Genomic DNA, 17703 nt, shown 5'->3' on the forward strand with positions numbered 1-17703 from the left:
GGTTAATATCTAGAATACATAAAGAATCCTACAACTCAACAAAAAATCAAATACTCAATTAAAGAAGGGTAAAGGACTTGAATAGACATTTCTACCAATTTTGTATACAAATGGCCAATAAGTATTAGGAAAGATGTTCAACATGCCTAACCATCAGAGAAATGCAAATACAAACCACAATGACTTACCACCTTGCAACCATTAGGATGGCTACCGTCCAACCCCCCCCCCCCCCCAAAACAACAACAAAAAAACGAAATCCTGGAAATACCGGTAACAGGTATTGGCAAGGATGTGGAGAAATCTGAACCCTGTGCATTGTCAGTAGGACTGTAAAATGATGCAGCCACTATGGAAACAGTATGGAAGATCCTCAAAAAATTAAAGTACAATTCATATATAATCCAGAAATCTCACTTCTGGGTATACATCCAATAGATCTGAAAGCAGGATTTCAAAGCGATATCTGGACACCCACGTTCATAGCAGCCCTATTCACATTAGCTTAGAGGTAGAAGTAACTCATGTGTTCACAAATGGCTGACTGGATAAATAAAATGTGGTATATACATACTGTGAAATGTTATTCAGCCTTAAAAAAAGGAAGGAAATCCTGTCACGTGCTACAACATGGATAAACCTTAAGGACATAATGCTAAGTAAACTAAGCCAGTCACAAAAAATACTGGATTATTCACTCCACTTATATGAGGTATTTAAATAGTCAAATCCATACAAACAATAGAATGGTGGTTACTAAAGACTTGGGGGAGGGGGAAAGGGGAGTGTTGTTGAATGGGTAGAGTCTCAGGTTTCCAAAATGAAAAGTGCTGGCGATCTGTTTCCTGACAATGTGAATATACTTACTACTGAAATATACACTGAAAAATGGTTAAGATGGTAAATTTTATGGTTTTTACCTCAATTTAAAAAAGGCATCTCTATAATATGAATGTTGAGGACTTTGTATTATTCTATAAGATAGTTTGAATGAAAAAAAACAAAACAAAAAACTAGGTGGCAGGCCAGATTTGGTCCTCAGACCAAATTTTGCTGACCCTTGGCCTAACACAATCCAACTACCCCTACAATCAGCACCCTGCCTTCATATATATTCCCCTAAAACCTTTTCAGTAGTCTCTACATGTTCCAACTGCAAATGAGCACAGAACTGAAGAGTCATTTTGGAGGGTTGGGGTGGGGGCTTGGAGGCGAAAGGGGTACTTTCCAAAGTCAAAGAGATAGTAGAGAATGGCAGGGCGCTGACTACAACTTATCTTCCCAAGACTCGTCCTGTTGCTACTTGGAGTTATCTATGAATTTCTTTCTCTCTCTCTCTCTCTCTCTCTCTCTCTCTCTCTCTCTCTCGCTTTCTTTCTTTCTTTCTCTTTCTCTCTCTCTCTCTCTCTCCCTCTCTCTTTCTCTTTCTTTCTTTCTCTCTCTCTCTCTCTTGCTTTCTTTCTCTCTCTCTCTCTTTCTCTCTTTCTAGAGGCAGGGAGAGAGAGACAGGAACATCAAGCTGCTCTTGTATGTGCCCTGACTGGGGAATTGAATCCGCAACCTACACACTCTGGGCTGATACTCCAATCAACAGAGCTATCAGGTCAGGGTTTTTTTTTTTTTTGTTGTTGTTTTGTTTTTATTTTTCTGAAGTGAGAAGTGGGGAGGCAGAGAGACAGAATCTGCATGCGCCTGGCCAGGATCCACCCGGCAAGACCACCAGGGGGAGATGCTCTGCTCATCTGGGGCATTGCTCTGCTGCAACTGGAGCCATTCTAGCGCCTGAGGCTGAAGCCATAGAGCCATCCTCAGTACCCAGGCCAACTTTGCTCCAATGGAGCCTTGGCTGTGGGAGGGGAAGAGAGAGACAGAGCGAAAGTAGAGGGGGAAGGGTGGAGAAACAGATGGGCACTTCTCCTGTGTGCCCTGGCTGGGAATCGAACCCGGGACTTCCACATGCCAGGCCAATGCTCTACTGCTGAGCCAAGTGGCTAGGGCTTTTTTTTTTTTTTTTTTTTTTTTTTTTTTTGAGACAGAGGGAGGAGGAAGAGATGGGCAGGGGGAAGGAAAGCATTCATTTGTTCTTCCACTTAGTCATACATTCATTGGTTGCTTCCCATGCATGCCCTGACTGGGGACTGAACCTGCAACCTTGTCATGTTAGGACGATTCTCTTAACCAACTCAGTTAACCAGCCAGGGCCATATAGATGCTTTCTTTCTTTCTTTCTTTCTTTCTTTCTTTCTTTCTTTCTTTCTTTCTTTCTTTCTTTCTTTTTTTTTTTGACAGAGACAGAAAGAGCGTCAGAGAGAGAGAGACAGATAGGGGCAGACAGACTGGAAGGGAGAGAAATGAGAAGCATCAATTCTTCAGTTTGGCACCTTAGTTGTTCACTGATTGCTTTCTCATATGTGCCTTGACCTGGGGGGCTACAGCAGAGTGAGTGATCCCTTGCTCAAGCCAGTGATCCTAGGCTCAAGCCAGTGACCATGAGGTCATAATTCCACACTCAAGCTGGTAAACCTGCACTCAAGCTGGTGACCTTTAGGTTTTGAACCTGGGTCCTCCGTGTCCCAGTCCAGCGCTTTATCCACTGCACCACTGCCTGGTCAGGCGTATATAGATTCTTAATGATCAGAAAAACAACCTTTGATTAAACTGGAAGTGAACACAGTATTTAACTGAATTCCACAGATGCTGCTGTAAATACAAATTGAATGAGAGTCCTCTACTAACAGGTCATGTAGTCCTTTAGTTCTTTGTCCCTTTAGGCCTTGGAGGACAGCACTGATTAGCTATTATACTAAAACTGTTTTTTGTTTTATTTTGTTTAGATTTTATTAATTGATTTTAGAGAGAGAGAGAGAGGAGGGAGGGAGAGATAGAGAAACAGAGAAAGATGAGGCATAGAGTGGGAAGTAGCAACTCAAAGTAGTTGCTTCGTATATGTGCCTTGATCAGGCAAGCCCAGAGTTTTGAAACAGTGACCTCAGCATCCTGGGTTGATGCCTTATCCACTGTGCCACCACAGGTCAGGCTAAAATTGTTCTAACTGTGGTTCCCCAGGAGTTTAAGTAGCACCTAATATTTCGTGAAGTATGAAAATAACCTTACTTAATTCTAGTCTCCAGAAAAAAGTTACCAGTGATTGGCATCATTATTTGTAGATGATATGATACTATATATAGAGAACCCTAAAGATTCCACCAAAAAGAAACTACTAAAACTGATGAATGAATTTAGTAACATAGCAGGATACAAAATACATATTCAGTAATCAGTCACATTTTTACACACCAATAATAAACTATCAGAAAGGAAAACTAAGTAAATAATCCTATTCACAATTACTTAAAGATGAAATACCTAGGATAAGTTTAATCAGGGATATAAAAGACCTGTACTCTGAAAGAAACAAATTGAAGAAGTAACAAATTAGTGGGAGTATATACCATGTTCATGGATAAGAAGAATTAACATCATTAAAATGTTCATACTACTCAAAGTAATCTATAAAGTCAATGCAATTCCTATCAAGATACCAATGGCATTATTTACAGAACTAGACAAATATTCCAAAATTTATATTGGAAACACAAAAGGCCCAAAATAGCAACAGCAGTTTTGAGAATGAAGAATAAAGTTAAAAGAATCACACCTCCTGCCACACCAGGTGGTGGCACAGTGAATAGAGCATCGGACTGGGACCTGGAGCACCCAGGTTTGAAACCACAATGTCACCAGCTTGAGCGCAGGCTCATCCAGTTTGAGTAGGGGGTCACTGGCTTGAGTGTGGGATCATAGACTTGACCCCATGGTCTCTGGCTTGAGCCCAAAGGTTTCTGGCTTGAAGCCCAAAGTTGCTGGCTTGAGCCCAAGGCCACTGGCTTAAGCAAGGGGTCACTTGCTCTGCTGTTGCCCTCCCCACCACCCTATCAAGGCATATATGAGAAAGCAATCATTGAACAACTAAGGTGCCACAACGAAGAATTGATGCTTCTCATCTCTCTCCCTTCCTGTCTGTCTGTCACTATCTGTCCCTCTCTCTGACTCTCTCTGTTTCTGTCAAAAAAAAAAAAAAAAGGGGGGGGGGAATCACACCTCCTGGTATCAAACTGTAATAATAAAAACAGCATAGCATAGTACTGGCATAAAAACAGACAAATAGATAAATGAAATTGAATAGACAGCCCAGAAATAAACTCACGCTGTTAGTCAATTAATATTTGACAAAGGAAGCAAAAACATACAATGGGGTAAAAAAATCTATTCAATAAATGGTGTTGAAATATTGAACATATATGTGCAAAAAAATGAAACTACATAACCTTTTTATATTATACACAGAAATATATTTAAAATGGATTAAAGACTTAAATGTCAGACTCAAAACCATAAAAATTCTAGAAGAAAATATAGATATTAAAATTTTAAGACATGTCAGCAATATTTTTTCTAATATATCTTCTTGGGCAAGGGAAATAAAGAAAAGATGAAAAAAATGGGAGTACCTCAAAGAAAAAAGCTTTTGCACAGCAAAAAAAACCATCAACAAAATGAAGACAGCCCATTGCAGGGGAGAACAAATTCTCTGGTACATCTGGTAAGGGATTAATACCCAAAATTTAAAAAGAACTCATAAAGCTCAACACCAAAAACAACCCCCACAAAAAACAATCCAATTAAAAAATTGATCTAAGGACCTGAATAGACACTTCTCCAAAGAGGACATACAGATGGCCAACAGACATATGGAAGATGCTAAACATCACTAATCATCAGAGAAATGCAAATTAAACCACAATAAGATATCACGTCACACCTGTCAGAATGGCTATCACCAATAAATCAACAAACAAGTTTTGGCGAGGATGTGGAGAAAGGAAACCCTTGTGCACTGCTGGTGGGAATGCAGACTGGTGCAGCCACTGTGGAAAGCAGTATGGAAATTCCTCAAAAAATTAAAAATGGAACTTCATTATGACCCATTAATTCCACTTTTGGAAATTTATCTAAAGAAACTTGAAACCCTAATTTAAAAGAATATATGCACCCGTTTATTGCAATGTTATTTACAATAGCTGAGATTTGGAAGTAGCCCAAATGTCCATCAGTAGATGAATGAATAAAAGAAAGCTGTGGTACATTTATACAATGGAATACCACTTGGTCATAAAAAAGCAGGAAATAAGGGAGGGGGTGGGGGGAGGGGAGGGGCACAAAGAACACCAGATAGAAGGTGACGGAAGACAATTTGAGTTTGGATGATGGGTATGCCACATAATCAAATGTCAAAATAACCTGGAGATGTTTTCTCTGAACCTATGTACCTTAATTGATTAATGTCACTCCATTAAAACTAATTAAAAAAATTTTTTTAAAAAGCAGGAAATCTTACCCTCTGTGACAGCATGGATGGATCTGGAGAGCATTATTCTAAGTGAAGTAAGACTGTCAGAGAAAGACAAATACCATACAGTCTCACTCGTATACGGAATGTACTGAACAAAATGGACAAGCAAAATAGATACAGACTCCCAGATAGAAAGCAGGCTGACCGATATCGAGGGGTAGGGCTGGGTGGGGGGATGGAAGGATTTAGCAAAAAAAGAAAAAAGGAAACTCATGAACATGTATAACACTGTGATGGTTGTCCGTGGGAGGTGGGAGATGGGAGAAGAGTATGGGGGAATAAATGGTGATAAATAGAGATTTGATTTGGGGTGATGAACTCACAATACAGTGTGCAGATGATGTGTTATATAATTGTGCACCTGAAACCTGTATAATTTTGTTCACTGATGTCACCTCAATAAATTCAGTAAAAAAGGAAAAATAAAAAGAGAGCTATTATGCTAAAACTGTTTTAACTGTGGTTTCCCAGAAGGAGTTAAAATATCACCTAGTATTGGCAACTTCCCTGACTTCCATCTCTCCTCCATCTTTCTTTCTTCGGGGCCAGGGAACCTTGCCAGGCAGGATGTGCGCTCTGTACTCAATAAAGCCGTTTACTTATTCCACACTTTGCGGCTCCGGCCCTCTTCCTTCCTTCCCGTCGGGGAAAAATACCTTACATTTTGGTGCCGAAACCTGGGAAGGAGTTAGAAGTCTGCAAGGACTGCTCCTTTCCCCTCCCCTCTGAGAAAGAACCTGGATCTCCGACTTCCACCCACTTTGGAGCATGGTGCGGTAAGTCCCCTGCCTTCAGCATTCCTCTCAGTTCTTTCCTCCGAGACTCCCTGTCCGAAACCGTAGCTACATCAGGGAAGTCTTTTCCGTCCGTCCGAGTGCGTGTGCTTGTCCCCAAGCACATCCACTTTTGTCCGTGGCTGAACCTTGAGTTTTTAGGATGCTAGTGCTCAAGTCTGACCACTCCTAGAACTGAGTGCGGCTGTTGGGGCACAGGAATCTTTCTCCCTAAGGAAGAAGAAACTGTTCTTCTTCTACGCTGTGGCCAGGCCACAGAACCCACTCAATTGGCCTCCTGAAGGGACTTTCGGTGTTAACACCCTCACCAATTTAACTATCGCCAAAAAAGCTGGGAACTGATTGGAGATCTCTTACATACACGGCTTCTAATTATTTGCACGCCTGTCCTTAATCTCTGTGCCGCCTGTTACACCGCACGGGCCTTTTTCTGGCCAGAGAAACCTCACCCAAAACCTCCACTCCTAATCTTTCCTTCTCCATGGACTCCCAACTCTCTTTCCTCCTGCCTGACCCCCGGGGGTGCCTCTCTCCTTCACTCTTTCTCCCTCTCTTGGGACTTTTCTCTGGTCCCTCTGCGGACCTCTTTCCTCTGAGAGCCTCCTCCCCTCCCTTCACAAAAAACCTGTTTCATGTTCACCATCTACTACCTTCTTTCTCCTCCCCTGCTGGCCAGAGGCCCCTCCCTTCACTGTGTCCTCTAGTCCCTCCTCCATCAGGCCTTTCTCAGCCTGGCATTGGCTCTTACACCGGTTTTCAGGACGTCCAACCCCAATTTTCTTACAGGAAGTTCCTGCCCTGTCTTGCCTTTGGCTTCAGCATTTCCTGCAGGATCTGGGTGCTGGGCTCCACACGAGCCCCCCTCCTCTTATTCCTAATCCCCCAAACCCCTATCCGGAACCTGTGAACATGGCATTTAAAGTTTTTAACGGTCCCATCCATTCCCATAACCGAAACCTGTGAGGGAACTAGAGGTCCAGAGTATGAAGAAAAATACCTTACACTAGGAATTTTTTATTTCTTCTTTGATTTCATTGTTAACCCATTCGTTATTTAATATCACACTATTTAGTTTCCATGTGTTGAGTATTCTTCAGTTTTTCTGTTGTGGTTGATTTCTAGTTTCAGAGAAAATTGTGATCAGAGAAAATGCTTGATATGATTTCAATCTTCTTAAATTAGTTGAGACTGCTTTTGTGTCCTAACATGTGGTCTATTCTAGAGAATGTACCATGAGCACTTGAAAAGAATGTATATTCTGCTACCCTAGGGTGAAAGGTTCTAAAGAGACCTATTAAATTGAGTTGATCTAGTGTGTCCTTTAAGTCTGCTGTTTCTTTGTTAATTTCTTTTTTGAGGATCTATCTAGTGATGTTAGTGGGGTATTGAAATTTCCTGCTATTATAGTATTGCTGTTGATCTCACCCTTTATATCCATCAAAGTCTGCTTTATATATTTAGGTACTCCTATATTAGGTGCGTAGATATTTATAATGGTTATATCTTCCTAACCCTAACCCTAACCCTAACCCTAACCCTAACCCTAACCCTATATTTTCCTGTTGAATTGCTTCTTTTATCATTATGTAGTGACCTTCTTTATCTCTTACTATAGTCTTTGTTTTAAAGTCCATTTTGTCTGATATAAGTATTGCTACCTCAGCTTTTTTTTATTTCTGTTTGCATGAAATATTTTTTCCATCCTTTTACCTTCAGTCTATGTGCTTCTTTTTTTTTAAGGTGTGTGTCTCTTGTAGACAGCATATATATGCGTCCTGTTTTCTTATCCAAACAACTGCCCTATGTCTTTTGATTAGATCATTTAATCCATTTACATTTAAGGTTATTATTGATATGTAGTTGTTTATTGCCATTTTATTTTTTAAAGCTATATTCCTCTTTTGGTATATTCTTTTTCCACTTTGATCTGTTTACAACAGGCCCCTTAACATTTCCTACAGCATTGGTTTGGTTGTAATGAATTCCTTGAGGTTTTTTTTGGGGGGGGGAAGCTTTTTATTGCTCCTTCAATTTTAAATGATAACCTTGCTGGATAAAGTAGTCTTGGTTGTAGGCTCTTGTTCTGCATTACTTTGAATATTTCTTGCCATTCCCTCTGGCTGCAAGTGTTTCTGTTGAGAAGTCAGATGTCATCCTTATGGGGGTTCCTTTAAGGTGATAGCCTTCTTTTCTCTAGCAGCTTTTAATATATTCTGTTTATTGCTTAGCTTTGGTATTTTAATTATGTTGTGTCTTGTTATAGGTCTTTTTGAGTTTCTCTTTAATGGAGTTCTCTGTGCTTCTTGAACTGTGAGATCCTTCCTTGCATCAATTTTGGGAAGTTTTCAGCTATGATTTGATTGATAAAGTTTCTATTCCTTGTTCTTTCTCTTCTTCTTCAGAAACCCCTATGATGTGGATGTTATTTCTCTTCATGTTGTCACAGAGCTCTCTCAGAGTTTCCTCAGACTTTTTGAGTCTCTTTTCTTTTTTCTGCTCTGCTTTTGTGCCATTGTTCTTCTTGTCCTCCAACTTGCTCAGCTTCATCCATCCTGCTTTTAATTCCTTCCATTGTGGTCTTCCCTTCTGATATTGTATTTGTCACCTCCGACTGATTCTTTTTTATTACTTCAATGTCCTTTTTTATACTTGCTATCTCTTTATTTAGGTCTTCATAATGACCATCCATTGTTGTTCTAATATCCCTAAGCATCCTAACAATCATTATTCTAAACTCTGCATTCTGCAGTTTGGTTTTTTCCATATCACTCAGTTCCTTTTCTGGAGATTTCTCTTGTGGTTTCATTTGGATTGCTCTTCTCTGTCCATTGAACACATTGACATTATGTCTGTGTGTTTGAGTGTGTTGTTTGTATGGCTGGTTGAGTCTAGGTTTGGTGTTGTCTGCCTCCAATTTTCAGTTGTGTTATTTCTAGGTCTTCTTGAGTTGGCATCAGCTGCTATTTGTAATCCACTTTCAGAATTGGGCTGCTTTGAAATCTTGGTTTGTTTGTTTTCTTCTCATTTGTAATCTTGTTTACTGATCTCAGCAGGGGGCTTATTTGTAACTCTATCCAGGAATGTGGTGGGTGTAAACTGAGACTCTGAAGGCCTTATCTTCCAGTTAATCTCTCTGGGGATGGGGTGCTTTCTCCGTTTCAGTAGGGGGAGGTGTATTTCAGATCTCCATGGAGACCTGAGTTACTGCCCCTCCTCCCCACTTCTTGTTTTCAGTTGTGTCTTGTTGTGCTGATTGGAGCTGGAGAGATGTCTGGAGATGTATGATCTGAAAGCACTTTAGTCTTGTGTTATGTGGAAGGATCAATCCCTCCCCCAGTTATGGCCACCTCCAGCACTGGATGAGTCAGCTTCTCAGGTCCTCCCATGCATTCCTCTGCCAGTCACAGTCTGTCTTTCTCTCCCCCCTTTACTTTTGGAAGATAAGCCAGACCTTTCAATACACCTCATTCCCAGGTCCCCAGGCAAGTGGCTGTGAGTGATATTTACTACTCTTTTCCTTGGAATGAGAGCCCTTCTGGGCTCTCAGTCTCACACCCCCTTTGTTCCTGTAAGCAGGGGAGACTCACTGCTCCACAGTGCTCCCTATCAGGCTCAGTGTGGCTTCTTCTTTGCTCCTTGGTTTTTGAGAGCTGGTCTTGTAGTCCAGAGTTGGTTTTTCATGCTGATTGTTCCTAAATTAATTTGCAATCCAGTTTGGTGGTGTGAGCTGGGAGTCTGTGCATCTGCCTACTCCACTGCCATCTTCAGGTCTCAAAGCCAAAATGAAATTTCTGATGATCTATGCTCAATTTTTAAATCATGGTATATATTGTACAATTCAAGATTTTCAGCAACTTTTTAGAAGTCATATACTGTGAAAGCTAGTAGGAAAAATTGATGTGCAGCAATAATATGAATGCACAATGGATGCTATCCTGTTTTATTTTTTAACATCTTTCTTTGGCAGTTATTTGCCATATCTTAATAATGATGCAATATAGTGAGCCCAGAAAGATCTCCATCTACATTTTATGTATTATTCATGCTAATTTGAAAACCCACTAGCTTTCAAAGAGTTAGCTCCAGAGAACAAAATTTTATGGTCACCTTTAAATTATATTAAAATAGCCAGGAGCTAAGAACTTTAGTTGTATTAAACACAACCTAAAGCAATTCAAACTTATGTCTGATGAATGCCTTGTTTGCTCAGTGAAAGCTTTTTCTAAATCGCTTATGAAATTGACAGTGTAGACAGGGTTACTCTGACTGCCTGACTTCAAAATAGCTAAAAGGATGCCAATGTCCTTTTATAATTTACGTTTAAACACTCAAAAAAAGGATCAAATCTTAACCAAGTAAAAATTTAAAGTGACCATATCATGTAATAAATTACTAAGTTACAACTATTAAATTTCTCTATCTTAAATGCCATGTAAACATTGAATCAGTAATATTTTATTTGGTCAAATCTTATTTTTCTAAGGGAAATAATAGCTTAGTCAATTGGACATTTTAAATCATGATGCATGTTATAGTTATGCAATGAATACTTGCTCATTGATTAATGGTGACATATCTTGGTGTGGTGTTTAGTTTATGGGTTTAAAACATGGCACTAATATATAATTTAGTACTCCAGTGGCTGGTGATAGAAAACTTTGCTAAACAACAAACTTAAACTAAGAACAGAGTAAGCTTCAAGAGCTTTAATTTAAATTCAAACAATATTTTTAATATTATGTCGCCTGTCTGTTCTGGTTTTTTTTGTTTTGTGTGTGTGTGTGTGTGTGTGTGTGTGTGTGTGTGTGTGTGTGTGCAGGCCCCCTTCCATGAAAGGCTCGACTTTCATGTTGTCAAGATTTCAGAACTGACATGCCTTCTCTTTGCTGAATTTTATCCATAAGAAGTGAGTCAGTTGGTCTCACAGCACAAAAGGGAAGGTATTATACATGAACATGAATAGCAGAAGGCAGAGACCTCTGGGAATCCTTTAAGATGCTACTAAACCACAGTAACCAGAAAAAACGGGGTCAAGCAAAGAGCTCTCTGACATGACACCCGTACATGAACATGAGTAGTGTGTGTTCACAATAATGCCTTCCTGTTAGCAATTAAGTGTTAAAAAGAAAAAAAAAGTAAATAAAGAAGCACCTTTATGTTCTTTAATTGTATACTTATCCGGCATCCACAGTGGATATTTCTGGGTAGAATACTGGTGATTTCTCACTCCATGTATTTACACTTTTCAAATTCTGCATAATATGTATGTCTTTTGTTTACTTTTACTTTTACAGGGAAAAAAACTACATACCACCCTGAAAATAATATTTATAGTCTTAGAAACTTTTACCTGTGGTGGAGCAGTGGATAAAGCATCAACCTGCAATGCTGAGGTTGCTGGTTCAAAACCCTGGGCTTGCCTGGTCAAGGAAGATATGGGAGTTGATGCTTCCTGCTCCTCCCATTCTTCTCTCTCTCTCTCTCTCCTCTATAATGAATAAATAAAATCTAAAAAACCCAAACAAACAAATAATTGATGCTTAAAAAGGTTAAGTAATATGTTCAAGGCCATGCAGCTAATGAATAATACAGAAAATAATTGAACCTCAGTCTATTTGACTTTAGCTAAAACACCTCTGCTAAACAGTGGCTAAACTGTACCATTTAGAAAGCTTAACTTTAATCTTTTATTAGCTATTAGCTATTATCTCCTTGTTTGCCTTACAAAATGTAGAGTGCTACACAAATGTTAGCTATTGTTATCATTGTAATGAATATATTTCTAGAGAAATCAAAATAATGTTCTTACAGAGGATAAAAAATTAGTTAATTTCAAAAGCATTTTATTTTTGTGTTTTTTTGTATTTGTATCTACATGTGAAAATGAGTAGTTGTATATATAAACTGAAAACATAGCAACACTAATTTATCATGTTATAAAAATTAACTCAAAGAAAAATGTGGAGTCAAAGAACTTAATCACTTTTTCTTTTGATGTTCTGTCATTTATAATAAAAATTACAATTTTCTATCAGTTACCATAAATATTATTATTTAAAAATTTCTATCAAATAAAAATGTCTGGGAATAAAAAAAAATATCACCTAGTATTACTGAAGTATGAAAGTAAATTTATTTAATTCTAGTTGCCATAAAAAAATTACATTGGCCACCAGTCACTTTTAAGAAATTGTGTAAATTTGCACCCCTTCTTTACAACATTAATACTTTAAAATTAGGTAACAACTTAAAAGACAAATAGTTACTATTTTCTGCTGAGTTTCTAACTTCCTAGGGGGTGCATAATAGGAAGGACAAATAAAAACCAGTTCAGTAGGTCAGGATCTAAAATTAAGCCATGAGTAAAATGCAAAGGTGCAATGTTCATTTTGTTCTGCCCTGTGAAACAGGGCAAGCTAGAGGTTTTGCCTGGAATGATAGAAGCAGTTTCCTCTTGTTGTCTAGAAAAAAAACCCAATCACTAAACTGTGGAAGTCAGGTTGAACAGAGATTCCAACACAATCCATGAAGTTTATGCATTAGTAGTTAAGAAAGCATATATATATTTTTTTTAGAAAGTGATTTTTTAAAAAATTATTTATTTATTCATTTTTAGAGAGGAGAGGGAGAGACAGAGAGAGAAAAGGGGGGGAGGAGCTGGAAGCATCAACTCCCAAATGTGCCTTGACCAGGCAAACCCAGGGTTTCGAACCGGCAAACTCAGCGTTTCCAGGTCGACGCTTTATCCACTGTGCCACCACAGGCCAGGCAATATAACTACATATTTAATACAATTTCAACTATAATCTCAATGTGGTGTTAAAAGACTACTCCTAGACTTTCCTGCTATATAGAGATGTTTATCTAAAGCACTTGCTCTTTTCTTTTAATGTTTATTTTATTGATTTTAGAGAGAGGAAGGGAGAGAGAGTGAAAGACAGGAACATCCTTCTGTTCTATATGTGCCCTGACCCGAGATTGAACTGGCAATCTCTGTGCTTCAGGAAGATGCACTAACCAATCGAGCTATCCAAGTAGGATGTAAAGCACCTGCTTTTAATGAAAAATACTCTGTGAACATGTGTCTATTCACACATCATTCTGTTGAGTATGATATGTAAAGAAAATAGATCTAGCCTGACCAGGCAGTGGTGCAGTGGATAGAGCGTCTGACTAGGAGGCAGAAGACCCAGGTTTGAAACCCTGAGGTCGCCAGCTTGAGTGCGGGCTCATCTGGTTTGAGCACAGGGTCACCAGCTTGAGCTCAAGGTCACTGGCTTGAGCAAAGGGTCACTCGGTCTGGTTTGGCCCCCGGGTAAAGGCGCATATTAGAAAGCACTCAATGAGAAACCGGGGTGCTGCAATGAAGAATTGATGCTTCTCATCTCTCTCCCTTCCTGTCCATCTGTCCCTATCTGTCCCTCTCTCTGTTACAAAAAAAAAAAAAAAAAAAAAAAAAAGGAAAAAAAAGAAAATAGATCTAGCCTGACCAGACAGTGGCGCAGTGGATAGAGTCAGCCTAGGACGCTGAGGACCCAGGTTCAAAACCCAAGATTGCCGGCTTGAATGCAGGGTCACTGACTTGAACATGGGATCATAGACATAACCCCATGGTTGCCTGTTGGAATAAAAAGGTCACTGGCTCGAGCAAGGGGTCACTGGCTTGGCTGGAACCACCCCCAATTGCTGGTCAAGGCACATGTGAGAAAGCAATCAATGAACAACTAAGGTGCTGCAACGGAGAATTGATGCTTATCATCTCTCTCCCTTCCTGTCCCTCTCAAAAATAAATAAATACATTCTCTAAAAAAAACCCAGATCTAGTGAACCTTTCAAATTGCCTTTTTTTTTTTTTTTTTGTGACAGAGAGAGATTCAGAGAGAGGGACAGATAGGGACAGATAAGCAAGAAGGTCAAGAGATGAGAAGAATCAATTCTTCGTTGCGGCTTCTTTTTAGTTGTTCTTTGATTGATTTCTCATATGTGCCTTGACTGGGAGTCTACAGCAGAGCAAGTGACCTCTTGCTCAAGCCAGTTACCTTGGCTTCAAGCCAGTGAGCATGGGGTCATGTCTACGATCCCATCCTCAAGCCAGTGAATGCACGCTCAAGCTGGGCGAATTCTGGTTTCGAATCTGGGTCTTCTGAGCCCCAGTCCGATGCTCTGTCCACAGCGCCACTGCCTGGTCAGGCTCAAATTGCTTCTTAAACATAATAAGCAAATGCAATAATGACCACAGACAGTATCTTGGTTAAAACCAAACCAAACACCTGCCGGCCATAAAAGACACTCTTGGGACAATTATATAAACTTGAATGTACTAAACATTAAATGGTATCAGGAAATTGTTTTCTTAGGTGTGATAAAAGTATTGTGATGATTCTGAAGCAAATGTGATTCTTACGAGAGGCAGGCTGAAATATTTAGAGGTAGAGTACTTAGATGTCTGGAACTTACTCAAATGTTATACAAAAAAGCATACATACTTTTGAAAATTTTCATAATAAAGAATTGGGGTGAGGGGAACAAAGGGTATCGTTTTAAAGTTTCTTAGCCAAGTCCCATCATACCCTTTGGGTTTGTAGCGCTGTTTTGTTTGCTGCTGCATTTCTGGTACCATTTCACAAGTGCAGTCTCTGCCCCACCCAGGCGCAAGCAGTTCTTAATCATGCTTGTCCAAGAGATTGAGCAACAACTGCAAGCTAGCCTACGGGGAAAAGTTCAGCATAATCATTTTACATCCCCACAGTATTACAGTCACGTTCACTTTCAAATTGCAAATTAGTTTGGTTTGCCTTCTCCAGCGGTTATATCTTCATTTGAGCACCTGAATTTCTTTTCATTTTGCTAATAGACCTGCGCTCCACACAGACGGTATTCCTTTCTGGCTCCTGCCGCTCCCCAGATGGCTTTATAGAGGAATATTTTTGCCCAGCCACCCGTCATTGAATCCTATTTCAGTTGGTCCATAGTTAATTTCTTTCTCTCCCATTGATTTGAAAATGAGAGAGGGAAAGAGGAAGGGGCAAGGGAGGGAGAGAGAAGAGCCCACTCGGTCCACTTAGTTCTGCACACGTTGGTTGTTCTCCTAACACCCTGACTGCGATGAACCCCCGACCTAGGCGCCCCTAGACGATGCTCTATCCACTGAGCGACCCGGAAGGGGCCTCATACTTAAACAGCTGTCACCCTGCAGTCAAAAAGATAAAATCTGGAGAGACCCAGAATTATAACTATGCTTTTATCATTATCCTGAAAAAAAATTTTTTTTTTTTTAAACAGAGAGAGGGATAGATAGGGACAGACAGGAATGGAGAGAGATGAGAAGCATCAATCATCAGTTTTTTTCGTTGTGACACCTTAGTTCAGCTTGCTTTCTCATATGTGCCTTGACCTCAGGCCTTCAGCAGATCCAGTAACCCCCTGCTTGAGCCAGCGACCTTGGGTCCAAGCTGGTGAACTTTGCTCAAAGAAGATGAACCCCTCCCCCCAGGGGTGGGGGGCTCAAGCTGGCGACCTCGGGGGGTCTCGAACCCGGGTCCTCCACATCCCAGTGTGGCCACGCTCTACCCACTGCACCACCGCCTGGTCAGGCTATCCTGAAAAAATTTTTAAAGAAAAGTTTGATGAGAACCATGTGTATCAAAAGGCTAGGACATCATTTTAAAAGTTAATGAGCACACTGACAAGGCAGTGCTGCCATTAACATTCAGTATCTACTGTAAACTTCAAGTTACAGTTTAATCTCTTCGCTACCCGGTTGCTACCAGGTGCTTGTCTACTAGGAGCGCCGGAGGGTCCGGCACAGGCTGTTTCCGGGCACGGGGCCAGGGAGGTGCCCGTGCCAACCGAGTCAGCGCCGGCTTTGGGGGCGGGTGACCGGGTCGGACTTCAGGGCTCCCGCGGGTGTGCGCGAGCTGCGGGTGGGTCGGAGTGGGCTAAGCGCACGCCCCGCGGCACCTCCGCAACCAAGATGGCCTCGGCGTCGGGGTCCGCGGGGACGGCCATCTTGGGGAGGGCTGGAGCGCCGGCCAGACGCGGCCAAGGGCTGCCAGGTACGAAGGTCACAATGACGGAGTGATCAGAAGACGCGGAGTGAGCTCAGCCGGAGGCCTGGGTCCCGCGGAGCCCGGCACGCTTCGAGAATGGTGAGGCGGCGAGCGCTAAGGCGCTGCCTGCAGCTGCTGGCGCCCTCAGAGGAGCCGGCGCGCCGGGGCCGGGGGTGGAGGAGCCCCTGCCGGCACGGCGCGGAGGAGCCGCGGGGCCGCGGGCGGAGGAGCCCCTGCCGGCACGGCGCGGAGGAGCCGCGGGGCCGCGGGCGGAGGAGCCCCTGCTCGCACGGCGCGGAGGAGCCGCGGAGCCGGGGGCGGAGGAGCCCCTGCCGGCACGGCGCGGAGGAGCCGCGGGGCCGGGGGCGGAGGAGCCCCTGCTCGCACGGCGCGGAGGAGCCGCGGGGCCGGGGGCGGAGGAGCCCCTGCTCGCACGGCGCGGAGGAGCCGCGGGGCCGGCCGAATCACAGCGGCCCGCCCCCCGGCGCTCGGTGAGCCCGCGCCCTCACTGCGCCCCCAGCGCCGAGCCAGCGCGCCCTCCGGCATCTCGCGCGAGCTGTTCTCCCCTCCCGCCGCTCGCTGTGGCGGCTCTGCTGCTTTTTCGTCGGTCTCCAGGGGGCACCCGGCCGGCCTGGGCCGCGCGGAATCCCGTCTTAGTGCGCGGGCTGTGCGTGGGATTCCGGCCCGAGCCCTGCCTCCTGCTGGAAGCTGCGCTGTGAGCGGCGGGGCTTCGTGTGCTTCCCGCACCTCGCGAGCTGCGGAGCCCGCGTCCGGAGCTGCCTGGGCGAACAGCCACATTGTTATTGGGAGACGAACCGCTCTGGGATTTTAGATCCCATCTTTGCAAATCATAGGTTGCATCTTCACTCACCGGAATTCTCGTGAGCGGATCGTCTTTTGATTGTATGTAAATGAATGGGTTTCTTAGAACAACTTATTTCTTCTTCATCTGTAGTATTTATCTTCCAAAAATCCATTCCAACAGGTCTCTCCTCTTTTTTCTTGAAAGTTAACCAGAGAATGGAAATGAGCAAAAGAATGGAGCACAGTGGGGCGGGGTGGTGGAAGCCGGTGCTCTGTTCAGTTTTCTGTACTGTGGCCGCTGGTTTGCTACATTGGGTGTTCCTGCAAGCTTTTCAGAACAGCTGTTCTGATAGGTGCCCCCCCCCCCCCCCGTTAACCGGAACTCGCTAGGGTTCTGGTACGTGATATATATATACGCTTCCACGGGCTCGACAGTCTGATGCAACACATCTCAGTGGAACGTGGGAAATAGGTATTAAGGGAGTGTGAAAGGTTAAGCTTTAAAACGTCGTTCAGTTCTTGTACTTACTGCAGGTTATTCTGTAGGTTATAATGTGACTCACTTGGTTTATTTTGGCTTAATATGAAGTGCATTGAGGAAGTTATTCCTGACCTAAAGCTCTTTGAAAAATAAGACTAATTT

The 17703-nt window shown here is 42.3% G+C and overlaps 1 protein-coding gene across 8 annotated transcripts in view; it reads left to right on the forward strand.

Moving 5' to 3' along the window:
• NAPEPLD (N-acyl phosphatidylethanolamine phospholipase D) overlaps window positions 1-17703 on the forward strand; it is a 79385-nt gene that overhangs the window by 13864 nt on the left and 47818 nt on the right. For 2 of the 8 annotated variants that reach the window (XM_066353913.1, XM_066353914.1), the window contains exon 1: window positions 16054-16355. The exons of 1 other annotated variant lie outside the window; for it this stretch is intronic. Coding sequence is in view for 1 of the 7 variants with exons in the window: in XM_066353912.1 (XP_066210009.1) it covers window positions 6182-6189 (8 nt within the window). In the remaining 6 variants the exon portion in view is untranslated. 5 more of the 8 variants (XM_066353915.1, XM_066353918.1, XM_066353912.1 and 2 more) reach the window with 4 other exon arrangements.

Source organism: Saccopteryx leptura, chromosome 12, assembly GCF_036850995.1.
Source record: "Saccopteryx leptura isolate mSacLep1 chromosome 12, mSacLep1_pri_phased_curated, whole genome shotgun sequence".
In the NCBI taxonomy this organism is placed as follows: domain Eukaryota; kingdom Metazoa; phylum Chordata; class Mammalia; order Chiroptera; family Emballonuridae; genus Saccopteryx; species Saccopteryx leptura.